The sequence below is a fragment of the Lepisma saccharinum genome, chromosome 12 (genome assembly GCF_977018435.1).
Source record: "Lepisma saccharinum chromosome 12, izLepSacc3.1, whole genome shotgun sequence".
NCBI lineage: Eukaryota > Metazoa > Arthropoda > Insecta > Zygentoma > Lepismatidae > Lepisma > Lepisma saccharinum.
Window position 1 is genome coordinate 69439160 of NC_139240.1, and position 23623 is coordinate 69462782.

Sequence of the window (23623 nt, forward strand, 5' to 3'; positions counted from 1 at the left end):
AGCTGACTTTTTTTTTCCAAAACGGGATTGGGAATTTTATGGAAAAGTTCAGGACCTTGAGGAACATTTTGCCAGAAGATGTTGACATTATCGTTGCCCAGGTTAAAGTCTGAATGCACTGGACTAAGTAACAAGCTATATTATTATGCTAGTTTAAATTTTTCATAGATATCGGTATTATGAGTGAGTAAGGTTGTGTGGGTTGTTTCAGGTTAGTGGAACAGAAATGCAGCAATGGATGGGAGAGCTGTTAGCCATCCTTTTGGAAATGCTTGCGGATGCAAGTTCACCAGAGAAGAGAGGAGTTGCTCTGTGGGCTTTAGGGCAACTTGTGGGAAGCACTGGTCATGTTGTGAAGCCGTATAACCAGTATCCTACTCTGCTCGACGTCTTGATGACTTTCCTCAAGATTGAGCAGCAGCACCCGATTAGGTTTGTTCATGAATTTATCCTTATAATAGTAATACATATGGCATCTACAGGGCATGGACAAAAATATGGAAACACCATGACATCGAAACGGGTGATATTGACGCAATTTTCCCACTTGAAATTGGACGCGGTTGGACATTCTTTTGTTTTGCGCCGTAAGATAGGGCCCAGTCGGACTTATAGGAGTCGACAGTTGCACTGTAGATAGAGTAGCCATGTAGAGTAACCAAAGTAGCCATGTTATTTGGCGTGTCGAGAGGGACTCTATCCAAGATCATGATGACACAATAGTGTGTCCAGAAAGACATCATCAGATAAACACCTGCGTGGACGAAAATGTACACTACGTGACAGAGACAGACTGACACTGAGAAGGATTGTGAGCATTCTTTTGCATGAAGAATGGTGCAAGATCCCATTATCCACCATCCAGGATTTGTATTTGTCCATTCCTCGGAGACTGCAGTCCGTTTTGGAAGCTAAAGGCGGTCCTGCACCTTATTAGCTACAGCATTCCGGCTTTTCTTCGCAGGTGTTTCCATATTTTTGATCATCCCCTGTATATCTACGTGTGTATGCTTGTGGTGTGTCACTTCATCTTTACTTTCTAGCAGTTTTCATTGGTAATCTTTATGAGAGACTTGATACAGAGTAGTGGTGTTATACAGGGTGTTTCATTTGCTCTCAGCCTCATAACTTTCAAACCAATGAATGTATTGCATTCATTGTTCCAACTGTGAAATTCTGCTAGATTATCGAATGTATGCTGTTTTGCCTTCCTCCAGAAAACATGGGTCTTTCCTTAGGTATGTTTACTTGTGTGTCACACAGATTTATGTGAGGCCTTAAAGAATCTCTGGTAGGGTTTTGACACTATGAATCAGCTATTGCTTCAATTCTGGTACCCTATACTATTTACCTCCACAATGATCGTGTGTTGACTTGTCAATTAGTGTTGGGCATCAGACTAGACGAAATAGCTGATGAATGAACTTCATCGACGGTTCGATAAAAGTTCATCTTTGATGTCAATGAGACTGTGAAATGTACATCAGTTGTTCACTATTGTGTAATAGCAAGCTCACTTAGAAACATGACAACCTGATAGCGAGTGTTGTTGCCATCAGCATTGAGGCATGCTCGGATATGCATATTTCGTATTTGATGGAAACACAAAATGTGCAATGACATGTTGTAATGATCATTTTTCATGGTTTTGAAAGGTGTGAGGTGCATTTTCCTAGTGTGTTTTGTCACGAAATTGTGCAAAATGTGAAATTAACTCTTAAGCCTGAAATTTGGAGGGTCTTTTTTTGTACTGGCACAACTGTTTTCAATGTCTGAATGATCCTGTTAGTTATGTAAAATCTCAGATAATTGATTAATTTGGCTGTAAAAAATTTGAGAAGCAAAAATTGACTTCCATTGCGATTAGCCTAAAGTGACAGAAAATGGCATAAAATAACCTAATTCAATTAATCAATCAAACTCACCATTTTAACACTGAATTGCCATTTTATATGCCACTTTTATCCCGAAATATGCCCAGTTTCTGTACTGAAATCTTCAATTTTTATTCATCATGAATATGTGGCTACTATTGCTTATTTTTATATTATTTCAAAAGCTGTAAAAGATAGTATAAAATTACAAAAAAATTGAAGAATTTAGAAAACAAAAAATAAGAATAAGGTAGACGAAATATTTTCAAGATCTTTCTTGTAGTAATTTGGAATCTTGTGTTCTCTGTTCTAGGAGGGAAACAATTCGTGTGTTGGGACTCCTTGGGGCTCTGGATCCTTATAAGCACAAGATGAATTTAGGACAAATAGATTCCCAAGGTGATGCTACAGGACTTCTGTCAATGACAGATCCAAAGTGTGAAGTTGAGACAAGTCATGGTATGTTAGACCTTGCATTTCTAATTTATGTACAAAAAATACATAATACAGTGTAACCCCAATTGTATGTTCCCATATTATACATTCATTATGCATTCAAATGTTAAATAACATTTTCCTCGATTTTACATTTTCCCCCATTTCAAGTTTTTTTCACCTTGCCCCCCCCCCCCCCCCGAAAATGTAGAAGTTGAGGATTCACTGTATAATTGTTTTATTTCTGATACTTATTAGCTTCTAAACACAATATTTCAGAAATTACTGATTTTATGTATTCATAATAATGTTGGCACAAGGTATAACTGTGCTTCAATTACAAGCAAATGTTTGACAAAAGGAGTGAGTTATCTCATGAAAAATATGTTTACATAATTCTTCGACAATAGCCTTTTAAGTAACTTTTGTTGGTTTCCTTTCCCTGTTATCTAAATATTCACAATATTTTGCGACTACATAAGCCTAGTAGCTAGTAATTTAGGGACCTATTCTGCATATTTTTTTAAAATTGGAAAGGTATTCATTTTCCCTGGTTTTGTGGGGTAAATGACCAGTTGCAGTAAAAAGCAGTTACGAAAGATATTTCATGTACAAATCAAATCTCATATTAGTTCATGTGAACCATTATACTTTTTTTGCCAATATCCATAAAGCACTGCTATTGACTACCCAGGGAAAAAGGGGGGAGAAGTTGTGTAATGTTTCTACTCTCACTGGCTCAACATTTCTTAGAGAACATTGATAATTATGAAAGAGAACAGAACACCAAGGTAAAACAAAAGCAATTATACTCCTCCATCCCAATATGTAGATACTGTATTTTCTTACTTCTTTATCTTGTTCAAACTGACTTATCTGTTGTAATTTTATTATTTTTATTTAATATTAGGGATGGGACCAATTAATCGGTACTCTATCGGTATCGGCCGATATAAGCATATATCGGTGTATCCGATATATCGATAAATATCTTATAATTTAGTGCAAAATTCTGCCATTTTGTTGTAATTTTTATGGATAATCTCCATGCCCTACTTTCTGAAAAAGTAAATATCTAAATATTCATCTTCTTTTGCATTGCAATCAGCTCGAAACACACATTCATTATGGAGATCAATGAAAATTTCAGGGTCTTCAAGGACCATTTCTAATTTTATATCGGATCGGTAGAATATCGGTTATCGGTATTGGAAAATTTTATATCGGTACTGTATCGGTATCGGCCAAAATTTCATATCGTCCCATCCCTATTTAATATTATTCCTTCTGATGAGAATTCTGTCATGTTTTATGTAAATAATTGTTCCCAACAGACTTGACAACAAGTGAAATGCTGGTAAACATGAGTTCAGCTACTTTAGAAGAATATTACCCTGCCATTGCCATTGCAACTTTGATGAGAATCATTCGTGATCCAACACTTTCTCAGCACCACACTATGGTTGTTCAGGTAAGATCTTAACCAGCTTTTTTTTATAAAAGTATGCATTTTATCTTTTTGTGTGCACAGAAAGTAGTGCTGAGTTGAAACCCATGCCAGTGTATTGCATTGGCTGATACTAATGCTATCAGTACTATTAGTTGGATACTATCAGTTCAAATTTAATCACGGACATCAGCCAATACTTTCCGGACTCCAGTTATAGTGTTGAAAATGTGAGCTATTTTTATTTATTTGTAATAATGGTATAGTGATATGTAAGATCATACAAGAGCTTCATATGTTGTAATTTAATGTAATCATTGGCTATTCATTGGAGCAGTTGTGGTCTAGTTGGCAGGACATCTGACTGCCATGCAGGAGACCCAGGTTTGATTCTCAGGGTGGTTGATGTTAGGTCGGAATTTTTCCCACCTTGTCCCCACATAAAGTGGCTCTGGAGCTCACCCAGCCTCAACTAAATGGGTGCCTGGGAGGTAAAGGTGGTAATGATCACATGACGTCCAACCTGGCTGAGATCGATAGAACATGTGGGGCCCTACCTCCATGTCCCTCTATATATGCCTCATGACATGGTGCAAAGTGCACAGGGAACTGTACACATCATGGAACCCCCAGTCGTCATCGTAGTTTTTCATGACCGGGTTATGCTACTCATTCATACCTCCCCAATCTTGGCCACTGGTCCCATACACTGGCCAAAATCTCAGGACAAAAGTTCTTATGCTCCCCCCTGGAGACTGAAACCAGCATGCGTTCTATAGTTCAAGCCCAAAGCCTGATGCCTTCGACTGCATGGCAAGTGTGAGGAACAGTATTGTCCTGTATTGGTGAATAAATATTTACAGTAGTGATATCTCTGGCATCGGTATCAGCTCATCCCTAGTGAAAAGTTAATGTACATTTCCAGGTATATTCGTTATTATTATTATTACAAGCCTTTTAGTATTAATTGACTATAAAAACAACTCTTATAAAAAATCTCAAATAGATATTGTATTTATAGACCTGGCTAAAGCCTTTGATTATGTTAATCATAAATTATTACTTCATAAACTTGATATATTGGGAGTTTCCCTAAGATTTTTGAAATGGTTGCAGAGTTATTTAATGAATAGAACGTTTAGAGTAACAATAGGTCAAACAACATCCAATAAGGCAAAAATATCGTGTGGTGTACCACTTTGTCCGATTTTATTTGCAATTTTTATTTAAAAAAAAAGGCAAAGTGCTCCCATGTGCTTAGCACCATGCCATGAAGGCATATTGGGGGTGTGGGGGGTGTGGGGGTAATGCCACAATTTTTATTAATGATCTTATATTTAGTGTTAGAGAATCATCCTGTCGTTTATATGCCCATGATCTAAAAACATTTAGGGAAATAAAAAAATGGATCGGACGTCTTAAAATTACAGGATGATCTTAATAGAGTAGTACAATGGTGTGACATAAATGGTATGCAAATTAATTTTGCTAAATGCAAACTATTGAGATGTTTGAGAAAAACAAGTTGTATTGTTTCTCAATATGTTATAAAATCTAAAAGGATTTCTATTTGTTCTAGTCATAAGGATCTTGGCATAATCATAGATTCTAAATTGCTATTTGATGAACATAAAATTGAATTCATAATTGGGAAAAGAGAGACGCTGTAGTATATCAATACGGAGAAACTAGTACTCACTTTTATCCGCAAAGCTGTTTTTTTCTTTTTCAATTAATTTCAGTGGACACTACCAAAATCCTCGTTGGAACTTGCTTACAGCAAGTGAGTACTAGTTTCTCCGTATTTATACAATTGAAGTTTGTAAAAGAGCTAAAAAGATTTTAGGTTTCATATTTTTAAATTGAACTTCCTTTAAGGTGAGGAGGGACAATTTCCCCTAGGTCTTTCTTGCTGGGGCAGCTGCTGATCACTGTTGCCAACTTCACTCTTTTGGAGCCAGATCTGGCTCTTTCGTACACTCATTTGATTGTGAACTGTGGCACCCGCCCTCTGCCCCACCATGATGCCACCACTGGCTCCGGCCCATAAATACCAACTTTTGCCATGAGTGAACATTTTGCACGTGGCGTGATATTCGTATAGCTATAAGCTGCGTCACCCACCTCTTCTTTCCTCCCGATGTATTTTTATATATAGCGCTGTGGCTAAGATGAAGATGACAATTTTGTTACCCGGGAACCCTTTATTTTCCATTTTATATTAACATCATTGGATTATTGAGATGGGTGATGCCGCCAAATCTAGGTGGTGAAAACTAAGAATATATTGCCATCACTTTAAAGCTAACGCTAGTAGCAGCACCCCCACCCCTCTGACAACTAAAATTACCCTAGTAGGCACTTTATGCAGCCTTCGTTAATCTAGCTTCTTGAAAGTCCTCTTTAGCTATATTAATGGTGAAATTTGGCTCTATTATGCACATCAGGTTTGGCAACACTGCCAGGATGGCGGTAGGTGGCAAGGAGAAATGCACTAGGCTTATGGGACCATTATTTTATTCGTTCTCTCGGGAATATCAAACATCCGATGACGTAGAAAAGTACATGGACGGAAAAAGGACACGTTGAACTATGTCATAGTAGTAGGGAAAGTCGAAACTCCCATTTGATTAGCCGTAACTTGAAGTTGAAGTTGTTGTCCCATAAGGAATACATGGGATTCAATAAATACTTATTCATGATATTTTTCAAACATCGTGTCTAGCTTACTAATCAACTTGAAAAATAGTTTCCACTTGCAACATGGAGAGAAATTCATACACTCGTGCATACGAAACCCTTTTTTAAATAGCAGTGCCCAATCCGACGATATTGAAATAAATGCACAACTGGTGCGTAATTGTCCCTCCTCGCCTTAATAGAATGGAAACTTTTAGATTCCTATTTTTCGTTTTGGTTCGATCATTAGTGGAATATGGAAGTGAATTATGGAATGTAGCCGCGGTGACTGGCCATGTTGGCTCAGTCGGTAATGCGTCTGACTACCATGCTAAAAGTCCCGGGTTCGATCCCCGGCCGGTTCAAATCCGGGAACTTTTCTAACGTTGGAAGCAGCCCCGGCGCCCACCCAGCGTCGAATAACATGGGTACTTGGGGGAAACCCTGGGGGGTAAAGGCAGTCAGGGGCATGATGCTGATCACATCACCCCCACTCACGACCGGATCAAGAAAGTGTGGGGCATTACCCCCACACCCCCTATGCGCCTTCATGGCGTGGTGCTAAGCACAGGGGAGCACTTTACCTTTACCTTTATTATGGAATGTAGCAGCAAATAGTCACATCGAGAAAATTGAATCAATTCAGAAATTATTTATTAGGTTTCTTTGTATGAAAATGAAGAAAAGTTACATATCATTAAATTATATGGAGTGGTTTGGGGATACTTAATTTAACAACCTTGAGCTCAAGAAGGATAGATACAATTAATGTATTGATACAAGACATTTTGTCAAATAGGATTGATAGTGAATACTTGATAAATACAATAGTATATAATGTACCAAAATATAAAACAAGAAAGAATTCATTATTGTCTGTAAAATTGAAAAATGGTGGTGAATTTATAAAAATATTAATCGATGATTTTAATTATGACTTCCCTTAAAATATTATATTTAGGTATAGGATGTGATTTGCTGTAAAAACCATTATGAGTTAATCCTTTGACATTACTCTTTGTGACATAGTGCTGTATAAGGTTTCTTTTTAACTGTTCTCAGTACTTTAAATAAATTATTATTATTATATAATAGTAGTTTCACCTGAATATATCCATGTTTATTTTATTTCCTCTTTTTATATTTCAGGCAGTTACCTTCATCTTTAAGTCTTTAGGCATCAAGTGTGTTCCGTACATTTCCCAAGTGATGCCAAGTTTCCTGAATGTAGTGCGAACAGCCGATGTCACTTTCAGGGAATTCTTGTTTCAGCAGCTGGCCATTCTTATTGCCATAGTCAAGCAGCACATACGGAATTATTTGGACGACATATTTGAATTAATAAAGGTAAAATATTGTTTTTGTTCATGTGTATCCCATGTTAGGCAAAATTCAGGGTTTTACAAAAGTCCTTCCCACATTTAAATTCAGTATAACTTCATAACGAACAGAGATATTTCAGTGAAATAAAGTGTGTACTTCACAGCAGTCTTGAAAGTTTTACCCGGCAACACTGCATGTCTGGCATCCTCATCGCCACACCTCAAACTGGGCACCATTCACATCGATGCATTCCTGCAATCTCATCCTGAATCTAAAATGCCCGCGATGACTACAGATATCTCTCCTTTAAGATCATCCAGATCCCTTGGCTTTTCCATCTTGACATATTCCCACAGCCAAAAGTCACATGGTGCCAGCTCTGGCGACCTTGCAGGCCATGGGATGGGTCCTCTGCCGCCAATCCACCTGCCTCCTGAATCGATGCCATCTTGGAATTACCTAATCAATGTGCAGTGTTGCCAGATAAAACTTTAAAGACTGCTGTGCAGTACAAACTTACGAACTTTATTTCACTGAAATATTTCTGTTACAAAGTTATAGTGAATTTAAATGTGGGAAGAACTTCTGGAAAACCTGGCATTGAGAGAATATTTTTTCATACTCTTTTTCCATTCTCTGATGTTCCTCATCACATGAAGTTTGCAGGCAATTGCCCAGCTACAGTGACATTCTTACATTGTAATTGCATATCACATGACTCATTATAATTGGATGGACCAGTTTTTTTTAGCAACATGTCCTTATGCTACAGACTATTTTTACAACCTGTCCATATAGTACAAAGTGTTTTTGAGACTTGTACTTTGGTGACCCGTACTTTTAGCGACCTGTCCTTATGCTACCCGGTCTTCCCATATGCTACATAGTCTTTCTGAGACTTTTCCTTTGGAGACTCCTTCTTTTAGCGGCCTGTCCTTCTGCCACCCAGTCTTTTTGCAGCCTTTCCATATGCTACACAGTCTTTCTGAGACTTGTGCTTTGGAGACCTATCCTTTTAGCGATTTGTCCTTATGCTACCCACTCTTTTTGCGGCCTTTCAATATGCTACACAATTTTTTTTTTAGACTTTTTTCTTTTAGTGGCCTGTCTTTATGCTACACGGTTCTTTTGCTGTCTCTCCATATGGTACAAAGTGTTTTTGAGACTTGTTTTTTGGCGACTCGTTCTTTTAGCAGCCTGTCCTTATGCTACCGTCTATTTTTACGACCAGCCAATATGGTACACCCAACGGCGAAAGAAATAGTAGACAAATTGTCCATCACCATTTTCATTCAGTCCGTTTTCCACAATGTGAAGATCATGAATTGAAGTAAAAACATCAATAGGCAGAGGGCAAAATCTGCTATGTATCAACAGAAATTCATTCCTTAAAGCAACACAGGGTGTGGAATAAAGCGCAATTAAAATTGTAATTGACAATGTGCTTATTATTTCTTTGCCGTTGACTGTACAATGTGTTTTTGAGACTTGTCCCTTAACAACCCGTTCTTTTAGTGATGTGTCCATATGCTACCCAGTCGTTTTACGACCTGTCCATATGGTACAAAGTTATTTTGAGACTTGTCCTTTGGCGACCTGTTCTTAGCAATGTGTCCTTATGCTACCGACTATTTTTACGATTGTCCATTTGGTAGAAAGTATATTTGCGGCCTGTCCATATGCTACACAGTCTTTCTGAGACTTGTCCTTTGGCGACCCGTTCTTTTGGCAGCCTGTCGTTCTCTTTTAGCAGCCTGTCCTTATGCTACCGTCTATTTTTACGACCAGCCAATATAGTACACCCAACGGCGAAAGAAATAGTAGACAAATTGTCCATCACCATTTTCATTCAGTCCGTTTTCCACAATGTGAAGATCATGAATTGAAGTAAAAACATCAATAGGCAGAGGGCAAAATCTGCTATGTATCAACAGAAATTCATTCCTTAAAACAACACAGGGTGTGGAATAAAGCGCAATTAAAATTGTAATTGACAATGTGCTTATTATTTCTTTGCCGTTGACTGTACAATGTGTTTTTGAGACTTGTCCCTTAACAACCCGTTCTTTTAGTGATGTGTCCATATGCTACCCAGTCGTTTTACGACCTGTCCATATGGTACAAAGTTATTTTGAGACTTGTCCTTCGGCGACCCGTTCTTAGCAATGTGTCCTTATGCTACCGACTATTTTTACGATTGTCCATTTGGTAGAAAGTATATTTGCGGCCTGTCCATATGCTACACAGTCTTTCTGAGACTTGTCCTTTGGCGACCCGTTCTTTTGGCAGCCTGTCGTTCTCTTTTAGCAACGTGTCCTTATGCTACCGACTATTTTTACGACACGTCCATGTGGTACAAAGTGTTTGTGAGACTTGTCCTTTAGCATCCTGTCCTTCGACGACCCAGTCTTTTTGTGACCTGTCCGTATGGTACAAAGTGATTTTGAGATTTATCCTTTACCGACCCGTTCTTTAGCAACGTGTCTTTATTCTACCGACTATTTTTATGACATGTCCATATGGTACAAAGTCTTTACGACACTTGTCCTTTGGTGACCCAGTCTTTTTGCAGCCTTTCCATATGCTACAAAGTGGTTTTTGGGACTTGTCCTTTGGTGACTTATTCTTTTAGCAACCTGTCCTTATGCTACACAGTCTTCTTGAGACTTGTCCTTTGGCAACCCATTCTTTTAGTGACCTGTCCTTATGCTACACAGTCTTTTTGAGACTTGTATTTTGGCGACACGTTCTTTTAATGGCCTGTCCTACGGCTACCCGTTCTTTTAACAGCCTGTCCTACGGCGACCTGTTCTTTTAATGGTCTGTCTTTTGGTGACACAAGATTTTTGAGATATGTCCTTTGGCAACCCGTTCTTTTAGCAACATGTCCTTATGCTACAGACTATTTTTACGACCTGTCAATATGGTACAGAGTGTTTTTAAGACTTACACTTTGGCCACCCGTTCTTTTAGCGATCTGTCCATATGCTACACAGTCTTTTTATGACCTGTGCATATGATACAAAGTGTTATTGAGACATGTCCTTTGGAAACCCGTTGTTTTAGCAATGTGTCCTTATACTACCGACCATTTTTACGAATTTCCGTATGGCAGAAAGTCTTTTTGAGACTTGTCTTTTGGGGACCCATTTTTTTAGCGACCTGTCTTTTTGCAGAATTTCCATATGCTACAGTCTTTCTGAGACTTTTCCTTTGGAGACTCCTTTTAGCAGCCTGTCTTTCTGCCACCCAGTCTTTCTGAGACTTCTCCTTTGGTGACCCATTCTTTTAGCAACCGGTCCTTATGCTACAGTGTCTTTTTGAAACTTGTACTTTTGTAACATGTCCTTTTAAAGTCCTTATGCTAGTCTTTTTGAGACTTGTATTTTGGCGACACGTTCTTTTAACGGCCTGTCCTACAGCCACCCGTTCTTTTTACGGCCTGTCCTACGGTCACCCGTTCTTTTTAGTCTGTCCTACGGCAACCCGTTCTTCTAACGGCCTGTCCTACGGCATCCCGTTCTTTGAACGGCCTGTCCTACAGCATCCCTTTCTTTTAACGGCCTGTCCTAATACATCCCGTTGTTTTAACGGCCTGACCTACGGCATCCTGTTGTTTTAATGGCCTGTCCTACAGCAACCCGTTTATTTAATGTCCTTTCCTACGGCAATCCGTTTATTTAATGTCCTGTCCTATGGCAACCCATTCTTTTAACAGCCTGTCCTACGGCATCCCGTTGTTTTAATGGCCTGTCCTACGGCATCCTGTTCTTTTAACGGCATGTCCTACGGCATCCCTATCTTTTAACGGCCTGTCCTAATCCATCCCGTTGTTTTAACGGCCTGACCTACGGCAACCCATTTATTTAATGTCCTGTCCTACGGCAACGCATTCTTTTAACGACCTGTCCTACGGCATCCCGTTCTTTTAACGGCCTGTCCTACACATCCCTTTCTTTTAACGGCCTGTCCTAATACATCCCGTTGTTTTAACGGCCTGACTTACGGCATCCCGTTGTTTTAACGGCCTGTCCTACGGCATCCCGTTGTTTTAACGGCCTGTCCTACGGCATCCCGTTGTTTTAACGGCCTGTCCTACGGCATCCCGTTGTTTTAACGGCCTGTCCTACGGCATCCCGTTGTTTTAACGGCCTGTCCTACGGCATCCCGTTGTTTTAACGGCCTGTCCTACGGCATCCCGTTGTTTTAACGGCCTGTCCTACGGCATCCCGTTGTTTTAACGGCCTGTCCTACGGCATCCCGTTGTTTTAACGGCCTGTCCTACGGCATCCCGTTGTTTTAACGGCCTGTCCTACGGCATCCCGTTGTTTTAACGGCCTGTCCTACGGCATCCCGTTGTTTTAACGGCCTGTCCTACGGCATCCCGTTGTTTTAACGGCCTGTCCTACGGCATTCCGTTGTTTTAACGGCCTGTCCTACGGCATCCCGTTGTTTTAACGGCCTGTCCTACGGCATCCCGTTGTTTTAACGGCCTGACCTACGGCATCCTGTTGTTTTAATGGCCTGTCCTACAGCAACCCGTTTATTTAATGTCCTTTCCTACGGCAATCCGTTTATTTAATGTCCTGTCCTACGGCAACCCATTCTTTTAACAGCCTGTCCTACGGCATCCCGTTGTTTTAATGGCCTGTCCTACGGCATCCTGTTCTTTTAACGGCATGTCCTACGGCATCCCTATCTTTTAACGGCCTGTCCTAATCCATCCCGTTGTTTTAACGGCCTGACCTACGGCATCCCGTTGTTTTAACAGCCTGTCCTACGGCAACCCATTTATTTAATGTCCTGTCCTACGGCAATGCATTCTTTTAACGACCTGTCCTACGGCATCCCTTTCTTTTAACGGCCTGTCCTAATACATCCCGTTGTTTTAACGGCCTGACTTACGGCATCCCGTTGTTTTAACGGCCTGTCCTACGGCATCCCGTTGTTTTAACGGCCTGTCCTACGGCATCCCGTTGTTTTAACGGCCTGTCCTACGGCATCCCGTTGTTTTAACGGCCTGTCCTACGGCATCCCGTTGTTTTAACGGCCTGTCCTACGGCATCCCGTTGTTTTAACGGCCTGTCCTACGGCATCCCGTTCTTTTAACGGCCTGTCCTACGGCATCACGTTCTTTTAACGGCCTGTCCTACGGCATCCTGTTGTTTTAACGGCCTGTCCTATGGAGACCCATTCTTTTAATGGTTTGTTTTACGACGAACCATCGTTTTAACGTCCTGTCTTACAGTGACCCGTTCTTCTAATGGCCTGTCCTACAGCGACCCATTCTTGTTAAAGTCCTGTCTTTCGGCGACCCAGTTTTTTTGTGACTTTTCATTTGGCGTCACGTTCATTTATTGAAATATACTTACGCTACCCACTCTTTTTGCAGCCTTTCCATATGTTACACAATATTTTTGAGATATGATCTTTGGCGACCCGTTCTTTTAGCGTTCTTTCCATATGCTACTCATTGTTTTTGAGACTTGTCCTTTGGAAACCCGTTGCTTTACCAGTGTCCTTATACTACTGACCATTTTTACGAATTTCCGTATAGTAGAAAGTGTTTTTGAGACTTGTCTTTTGGGGACCTATTTTTTTTAGCGACCTGTCTTTATGCTACCCATTCTTTTTGCTTCCTTTCCATATGCTACAGTGTTTCTGAGACTTTTTCTTTGGAGGCTCCTTCTTTTAGCAGCCTGTCCTACCACTCAGTCCTTTTGCGACTTTTCCATATGGTACACAGTCTTTCTGAGACTTGTCCTTTGGCGACTCGTTCTTATAGCAACCGGTCCTTATGCTACACAGCCTTTTTGAGACTTATACTTTCGTGACACATTCTTTTAATGGCCTGTCCTTATGCTACACAGTCTTTTTGAGACTTGTATTTTGGCGACACGTTCTTTTAACGGCCTGACCTACAGTGCCCCATTCTTTTAATGGCCTGTTTTACGGATAACTGTTGTTTTTAACGTCCTGTCTTACGGCGTACCATTCTTTTAACGGCCTGTCTTACAGCGTACCATTCTTTTAGCGGCCTGTCTTTCGGCAATCCAGTTTTTTTGCGACTTTGTCATTTGGCGTCCCGTTCATTTATTGAAATATACTTACGCTACCCAGTCTTTTTGAGGCCTTTCCATATGCTACGCAAGATTTTTGAGATATGTCCTTTGGCGACCCGTTCTTTTAGCAACGTGTCCTTATGCTACCCAGTCTTTTTGCGGCCTTTCCATATGCTAGACAAGATTTTTGAGATTTTTTGCTACAGTCTTTCTGAGCCTTTTGCTTTGGAGACTCCTTCTTTTAGTGGCCTGTCCTTCTGCCACCCAGTCTTTTTGTGGCCTTTCCATAAGGTATGAAGTCTTTCTGAGACTTGTACTTTGGTGACCCGTTCTTTTAGCAACTGTTACTTATGCTACACAGTATTTTTGAGACTTGTACTTTGGCGATACGTTCTTTTAACAACCTGTCCTACAGCATCCCTTTCTTTTAACGGCCTGTCCTACGGCATCCCGTTGTTTTAACGGCCTGTACTACGGCATCCCGTTGTTTTAACGGCCTGACCTACGGCATCCTGTTGTTTTAACGGCCTGTTCTACGGCATCCCGTTGTTTTAATGGCCTGTCCTATGGAGACCCATTCTTTTAATGGTTTGTTTTACGACGAACCGTCGTTTTAACATCCTGTCTTACAGTGACCCGTTCTTCTAATGGCCTGTCCTACAGCGACCCATTCTTTTTAACGTCCTGTCTTTCGGCGACCCAGTTTTTTTGTGACTTGTCATTTCGCGTCACGTTCATTTATTGAAATATACTTACGCTACCCATTCTTTTTGCAGCCTTTCCATATGTTGCACAATATTTTTGAGATATGATCTTTGGCGACCCGTTCTTTTAGCGTTCTTTCCATATGCTACTCATTGTTTTTGAGACTTGTCCTTTGGAAACCCGTTGCTTTACCGATGTTTCCTTATACTACTGACCATTTTTACGAATTTCCATATAGTAGAAAGTGTTTTTGAGACTTGTCTTTTGGGGACCGGTTTTTTTTAGCGACCTGTCTTTATGCTACCTATTCTTTTTGCGGCCTTTCCATATGGTACACAGTCTTTCTGAGACTTGTCCTTTGCCGACTCGTTCTTATAGCAACCGGTCCTTATGCTACACAGTCTTTTTGAGACATACTTTCGTGACACATTCTTTTAATGGCCTGTCCTTATGCTACACAGTCTTTTTGAGACTTGTATTTTGGCGACACGTACTTTTAACGGCCTGTCCTACAGCGCCCCGTTCTTTTAATGGCCTGTTTTACGGATAGCTGTTTTTAACGTCCTGTCTTACGGCGTACTATTCTTTTAACGGCCTGTCTTACGGCGTATCATTCTTTTAATGGCCTGTCTTTCGGCGTATCATTCTTTTAACGGCCTGTCTTTCGGCAATCCAGTTTTTTTGCGACTTTGTCATTTGGCGTCCCGTTCATTTATTGAAATATACTTACGCTACCCAGTCTTTTTGAGGCCTTTCCATATGCTACACAAGATTTTTGAGATATGTCCTTTGGCGACCCGTTCTTTTAGCAACGTGTCCTTATGCTACCCAGTCTTTTTGCGGCCTTTCCATATGCTAGACAAGATTTTTGAGATTTTTTGCTACAGTCTTTCTGAGCCTTTTGCTTTGGAGACTCCTTCTTTTAGTGGCCTGTCCTTCTGCCACCCAGTCTTTTTGTGGCCTTTCCATAAGGTATGAAGTCTTTCTGAGACTTGTACTTTGGTGACCCGTTCTTTTAGCAACTGTTACTTATGCTACACAGTATTTTTGAGACTTGTACTTTGGCGATACGTTCTTTTAACAACCTGTCCTACAGCATCCCTTTCTTTTAACGGCCTGTCCTACGGCATCCCGTTGTTTTAACGGCCTGTACTACGGCATCCCGTTGTTTTAACGGCCTGACCTACGGCATCCTGTTGTTTTAACGGCCTGTTCTACGGCATCCCGTTGTTTTAATGGCCTGTCCTATGGAGACCCATTCTTTTAATGGTTTGTTTTACGACGAACCGTCGTTTTAACATCCTGTCTTACAGTGACCCGTTCTTCTAATGGCCTGTCCTACAGCGACCCATTCTTTTTAACGTCCTGTCTTTCGGCGACCCAGTTTTTTTGTGACTTGTCATTTCGCGTCACGTTCATTTATTGAAATATACTTACGCTACCCATTCTTTTTGCAGCCTTTCCATATGTTGCACAATATTTTTGAGATATGATCTTTGGCGACCCGTTCTTTTAGCGTTCTTTCCATATGCTACTCATTGTTTTTGAGACTTGTCCTTTGGAAACCCGTTGCTTTACCGATGTTTCCTTATACTACTGACCATTTTTACGAATTTCCATATAGTAGAAAGTGTTTTTGAGACTTGTCTTTTGGGGACCGGTTTTTTTTAGCGACCTGTCTTTATGCTACCTATTCTTTTTGCGGCCTTTCCATATGGTACACAGTCTTTCTGAGACTTGTCCTTTGCCGACTCGTTCTTATAGCAACCGGTCCTTATGCTACACAGTCTTTTTGAGACATACTTTCGTGACACATTCTTTTAATGGCCTGTCCTTATGCTACACAGTCTTTTTGAGACTTGTATTTTGGCGACACGTACTTTTAACGGCCTGTCCTACAGCGCCCCGTTCTTTTAATGGCCTGTTTTACGGATAGCTGTTGTTTTTAACGTCCTGTCTTACGGCGTACTATTCTTTTAACGGCCTGTCTTACGGCGTATCATTCTTTTAATGGCCTGTCTTTCGGCGTATCATTCTTTTAACGGCCTGTCTTTCGGCAATCCAGTTTTTTTGCGACTTTGTCATTTGGCGTCCCGTTCATTTATTGAAATATACTTACGCTACCCAGTCTTTTTGAGGCCTTTCCATATGCTACACAAGATTTTTGAGATATGTCCTTTGGCGACCCGTTCTTTTAGCAACGTGTCCTTATGCTACCCAGTCTTTTTGCGGCCTTTCCATATGCTAGACAAGATTTTTGAGATTTTTTGCTACAGTCTTTCTGAGCCTTTTGCTTTGGAGACTCCTTCTTTTAGTGGCCTGTCCTTCTGCCACCCAGTCTTTTTGTGGCCTTTCCATAAGGTATGAAGTCTTTCTGAGACTTGTACTTTGGTGACCCGTTCTTTTAGCAACTGTTCCTTATGCTACACAGTATTTTTGAGACTTGTACTTTGGCGATACGTTCTTTTAACGGCCTGTCCTTCGGTGACCCATTCTTGTAACGACCTGTCCTACGGCAACCCATTCTTTTAACAACCTGTCCTACGGTGACCCATTCTTTTAACAACCTGTCCTATGGCGACCCATTCTTTTAACAACCTGTCCTATGGCGACCCATTCTTTTAACAACCTGTCCTATGGCGACCCATTCTTTTAAAGGCCTGTCTTACGGCACACCATTCTTTTAACGGCCTGTCCTGCGGTAACCTGTTTTTTAACGGCCTGTCTTTCGGTAGCCCAGTTTTTTTTGCGACTTGTCATTTAGCGTCCCGTTCAATTTTGACCTATACTTATGCTACCCAGTCTTTTTGCGGCCTTTCCATATGCTACACAAGATTTGATATGAGATATGATCTTTGGCGAATCGTTCTTTTAGCGTTCTCTCCATATGCTACTCATTGTTTTTGAGACTTGTCCTTTGGCAGACGCATTCTTTTAGCAACATGTCAATATGGTACAAAGTGTTTTTGAGACTTTTCCTTCAGTGACCCTTTCTTTTAACGAGCGCACCACCACTGTGCCTCTGTCTGATAGTTGTCTGAGAAAATGCAGTTTTGTCGGACATTCTGAGGAAGCATGGAAACAAATAAGGATGTTTTCAAACCTAAAAATTGTTGAATGTCGTGGTACAGCATTTGTCAGACAAACGTTTAAACTGCATTGATGCATGCAATTTTTTTTGCGGATATCGCTATCCGACTAATGTCAAATTTTGACAAAATGTTTCACTACAGCATATGACAAAAATTACATGCATGCAGTCTTATGGAATTATTTTTAGTTGAATGTCCTTAGACTGCGACATCTGACAAAAATCACATGCATAAACAGAACCGGCTAGGACTTGGATGTTTGTGTTCGTCTGTCCTGATGAAAAATGAGAATTGAGAGAAATTGATAAGTATGATATGAATGTGTAGGGAAGGCTGTCACGTAGGGTTCTTCCTTATAAAAAAAATGTAATAAAATGTGGTAGCGTCGTTGCCTTGTAGGCTAATCAAGGGGTTCCAAGTTCGATACCCAGTGGAGGCACATAGTGGTTCGGATCCCACTTTAAACTGTAGGTCCAGTCCCGGTTAGCCTTATTTATTTTGAACACACAGGCACATGCCCAATTACTGTGTTCACAGAGTATTATGCAAACAAGAAAGTAATACAAAAAGAAAATTAAATCTAGTGAGAAATATGACATTTCAATCTACAACATACTTATAAACATGACTGATTTCATACACTTATATTTGTATACAAGTTATACAGAGGTAATCGGCTTATATACATGTAAATAGTAGTAGTGTAATAGATATATTGAGTAATAAATTGCACATATAAGACACAGAGATAAACATGCGACAGTAAAATTGAAACAGTATTTTATATTAGATAAGGTTAGAAAAAAAATATAGATAATGTCTAATTTAGGGTGAGATTATGAACTAAACAACCTTCATTGTGTCCTGTTTATATACAATGTTCACAGAATACAATCATTTTTAAATCTGGAAAGATCGATACTAGGGTTATTACTAGACACTGAGTTGAACAACTTGCACATTCTCCTCAGGGGTTCCATTTCTGCCATGTTGATTCTTCCATGCGAGATTTTAAAGAGATTATTTTTGGGTCTTAAAATAGCGTTTGGAACATTATCACGACCTTCTTACCTCGGATTTGAAAACTATACGGTCGAGATAAAATTCACATTTATATGAAATAAAAAAAAAAATTAGTTTCAAATCTTTACATGATAAATTATGAGAAGTTCAAATTTTAAAATTTTATATGTTGTGAAATTACTGGCACAAATATGTATTCATTTTTGAGTACTTAAGTAAAATTACCAAGATCGAGTATTAATGCACTATATATTTAAACAAAATTAAACAACTGAGTTTAACAAGTTCTTACATAAATTCAGTACACGTGTTTTATATATATATATGTATATATAGAAGCATAAATATTGATTTGCATTAACCTGTTCGCATTTTACAGGTTTATCTTCAAGTTTGTCACATTAAGTCATTTATTATCAAGATTAATTATTTCCGATCTTGCGTATATTTTACGATGAAAATCGGCACCAAACGTTCGATTATGAACAACGGAAACCAAGACGAATTATGTAAATTTATACGTTCAATACACTTTCCACATTCAGATTATTCACTTTACGTACATTTTCAAACTAGGCCTTTCATTTATGTAGCTACATATTATTTTCCACAATACTTATCTGCGAGCTCATTATGAAGATAAGATGGCTGCCATTTTAACGCCCTATGGATCGATCACATTTAATGTCCTTTTTCACTTATTATATTCTTCACGACTTTTTTGAAGTTTTAAAAAGCGTTACTGCTCCTTTGGTAACATATTAGTAATCTTTCCTGGACAGATCATGTCGATTTACATGAAATAATTCCAAATTAAGTCTTCGAAATATTTAACGACTTCATTTTCCGTCGAGGTTGATCTTTTAGATGAAGCAGTGTATCCGAACTCACACTGTTACAACTTTTTTCACAGTATACAAACTTGCGAATACTTTTCAAGTGACAAATTTTGAATTGTACAGTAATTATACATTAAAATACTTGTAAAATAGATTAGATACAATAAAATAGATATTACAATATTCTATACCATGTTTACGCGTTTTATTTTCATCTTTTACCATTATTTTAAGTTTTACAATTTTGGTGGGAAAAAGGTTATTTACGCACAACTTAGATTTTTCCCTTTATGAGAGTTGGCTATGTGTCCAAGTTTAGGATTACTTCACAACTTTTGGATTACTCTACAAGGCGCTTCTTTACAGCAAATCGTAAGTTTAATGTCGAAAATCAACCAAAATTATATTAAATGGTTTGTACATGTTAGTAATATGTTTTAAATACATGTTTGTGCCCAAATACCTATGAAAGAGCAAATAAAAGCTGCTGAAACCAAACATATGTGCGATTATGCATAATTTTGGCAATTTTCGGTAAGCATATCATTGATCACAAACCAAATTACATCGCTAAGATATAAAAATATTTTAAATACGTGCATTTTACATACGTACTTCAGTTATATTAAAGCCAAAGTGATGCCAATTAATTTTGTACTAATTTAAACTACCAAATACGACCTCAAATCGTAAATTTCAAGTAATAAAATTATTTTATTTTTCACATTATGATGGTACTCATTCTGATACCGTCATAACATAAAAGTTTAATTGTGAGAGTAGAGCTGGAGAATCTATTTTTCCGTTGACAAGTTTGGATAAGAAAGTCAGTCGATGCATGTTGTCTTCTTTTTTCGACTGACAGAACACTCAACATTTCATGCAACGTGTTACCCGAGGTGAACTTCGGAATATTCACCACCAAGTTTAAATAACAGGTACCTGAAAATTATTTTCAAGTTTCTCTATTTTGTCTATTTCTTTCTTGACTAGAGGGTCCCAAACAACTGAGGCATATTCAAGTTTCGATCTCACAAACGCATAGTACAGCAACAAGAAAGTTTTCCTCTCTGAATTGGCTACCCATTCTCATTATGAATCGTAAGTTTCTATGGGCTTCGCTGAGGATACGTGCAATGTGTGAGTGAAAGCTTAGTGATTGGTCGAAAGCGAGTCCAAGGTCGGTAAAGGTATTCTCTCTTAGAATTACCGCAACAAGATATTATATGAGTATTATATCGGACACCTGTTACGCGTAAATGACACTACTTTACATTTCTTGAGGTTAAGACTAACTTTATTATTTTTATTTTCGCACAAATTAAGTAATTTATCAATTTCTTCTTGCAATTGTTACAGTTACCTTTGTTTTTTTTATTTCTTTAAAATATTTTTACATCGTCGGCAAAAATGAGTTTTTCAGAGTTTAGGAGCACATCTGGTAAGTCATTAATGAAAATTAAATATAATAAGGGGCCAAGGTTCGATCCTTGTGGGACTCCATAGCTGTGTAATAAGAGGACCTGTGGCCTTGGTACATGCCATATTGTCGACGATTCTGTAGGTACGAAGCGAGCAGTCGTAAGAGTGGAAGTGAAAGGCTTATGTTGGCTAATTTCATCATTGGGGTGTTGTGGTGGACCGTATCAAAGGCTTTTGAAAAGTCTGTATATAGAACGTCAACTTGTCCTTTGTTATCTATACTAGATGCAATGTAATTCATTAGTTCAACAAGGTTGGTGACAGTTGAGCGCATTTGCACAAATCCATGCTGCTGAGTGGAGAGGATAGGTCTGACGTGAGAATATATATGTTTGCCTATTATTTGCACTAGAAGTTTTGCAGGAGCCGATAGCTTCGCAATTGGCCTGAAATTACATATATCTGTCTTATTAGCAGCTTTCGGAATTGGGCATATTTCTGTTGTTTTCCATCTTGTAGGAAATTTTGGTGTTTTTAAGGCTAGGTTAAAAAGAGTGTGGAGTGGGAACTTAAGCACTTCGGAACATCCTTTAATTACATAGGGAGGAATTGAACCGGGGCCAGCGGCCTTTTTCTGTTTCAGTTTCTTGATGGCTTGCTCGATTTCATCAAGTGAGATTTCCGAAATATTTAACATACTAAGATGCATATTCAAGTTTGTGTTCGCCTGAAGAGTTTTGTAAGAAGACTGTTTTGTTAAATAGACAGATTTGAAATATTTTGCAAATAGATCCTGGATATTTTTGTCGTTGTTTATTGGTTTATCATTATATTTCGTTGGTTTCACTGGTGAGGTCTGTCTGTGATTTTTGATAAACTACCAAAATTGATTCGTATCTTGAGTAAGGCTTGCTTCACAATTGTCCAAGTAGTTTTGGTAAGCTCTAATATCAGATTTTAATTTATTTCTTAAGGCTTTGAACTTTGTTTGGTGATATGCCGCATTCCTTACGTTTCGTTTCCATTTTTTATGATGATGGGATTTGGTTCTCAGGTATTTGATAATTTCTCTCGTGAACCAACATGGATAGGAATTTTTGGAAGCTGTATTGAAGCGCAGGACATATTCATTAAATATGTCATCAATAATTTCATAAAATTTGTTCACCGCAAGATCAATGTCGAATAAAAACACCAAATCAATCAATCAATCTGTTATTAGTTCATTCCAATGTAAAATGGCTAATGCTGTATTTGGAATGTTCTGCTAAATAAATAAATTTGTCATATGCAATATCCGAAAATAATCGCATTCATTGCTCTCTTATTAATTGATGTTCCTTGGATGTCCCAGAATAAGAATTTTTGTAGTTTACGATGTTTGTCGGATGCAACAACCAACAAAAATCAAATTCATAAATGGAACCTTACACTGCTGCACCACTGCAAATATGCTGCTAGAATTGTATTACTCTTCTTGCTTACTTTACCTTATTTAATGTAGCAGTGCGTACGAAAGTTTTTCACCCCCCCCCCTCCTCTAACATACTGTTAACACACGTTTACATTGACATTGAACTGTTATTCCATGACAAGAATCCAGCGAATTGGGATATAGGCTATTCAATATCATCACGATTCACGGCAAAGTGGAACAGATATCTGTATTCGTAAACGTTAACAAAAACAAAATTTGACATGTGCATGCTGCCAACCTCAGTTTTCTGCTACAGTCACATTGCAATTCACCCCCCCCCCCCACTCAGCCCTGTCCATATAAACTCCTGATGATCGTTAATCTGCCATTGAGTGAAGTTAATGTTCAATGTTTGAAATATAATAATAATAAATATTTAAATAATTTTACATAATAATTACTTGAATCAATTAATCCTAAAAGCGTACTTTCTTCAGTAACCGACATTTTTCTGCCAGCCCTGCTAAATTTCCACGTTTCCTCTACTGATTTATACGAGGGGCATCCAGGTAAGTTCCGATTAGTAGGAACCTTGACGTGAAAACACTGAAATAAATTAATTGCTGCAAACTCCTGTTTATGAATGTGCAGTAATATCTGAACACATTTTTCACCCATCCGAAATAGCGAAATAATGTGAATTTGGCAAATATTTGCATTTTTCACGTTTTTTTTTTTTAAATCTTAAACAACTAAAAATAATGCGAAATCCAACATTATTGTGTTTTTTAGTCTTAAAGAAACAAAATATGCCATAATTGTGCCTCTTCAGCTGAATAAAGAGATGAGTCGGCATGTGCAAGGTCGGGAGTGTGTAGGAGTGGTCCAATATATCTCACTTGAAGTGATTCAAAAGAGCCACATGCACTCAGCTCTATGGGGTAGTGCACATTAGATCGGCCTTCAGTGAATTGTCTGCACCATCGTAAGACCATACTGTCGCTCATGACGTCCGGTTTGTACACCTTACACAATTGCGGGTGGCTCTGTGCTGATGTCCCGCTTCTGAGCATGCAAAAATCTAATTACCGTACGTACCATCAGATTCTTGCCTTAAATTTTTAATACAGTACGTAAATACCCTTTTCGCAGCAATAATGGTATAGCTGCATGTTGTCAGTTTCACAGTACATGAATATACTGTATACTGTGAATGTTTGTACTGAAGGAGAAGTTCCATTGATAATGTAAGGAAAGATAACACTTTGTTTTGTACAATTCCAGGGTGGCGACAGACCTGGAAAA

General features: G+C 38.9%; 1 protein-coding gene across 1 annotated transcript in view; it reads left to right on the forward strand.

Moving 5' to 3' along the window:
• Positions 1–23623, forward strand: part of mTor (serine/threonine-protein kinase Tor) — a 162284-nt gene that overhangs the window by 49039 nt on the left and 89622 nt on the right. Inside the window, exons 13-16 of the mRNA XM_083132608.1 lie at positions 212–432; positions 2188–2333; positions 3644–3780; positions 7585–7782. Coding sequence (XP_082988734.1) covers positions 212–432; positions 2188–2333; positions 3644–3780; positions 7585–7782 — 702 coding nt within the window. The remainder of the gene's footprint in view (positions 1–211; positions 433–2187; positions 2334–3643; positions 3781–7584; positions 7783–23623) is intronic.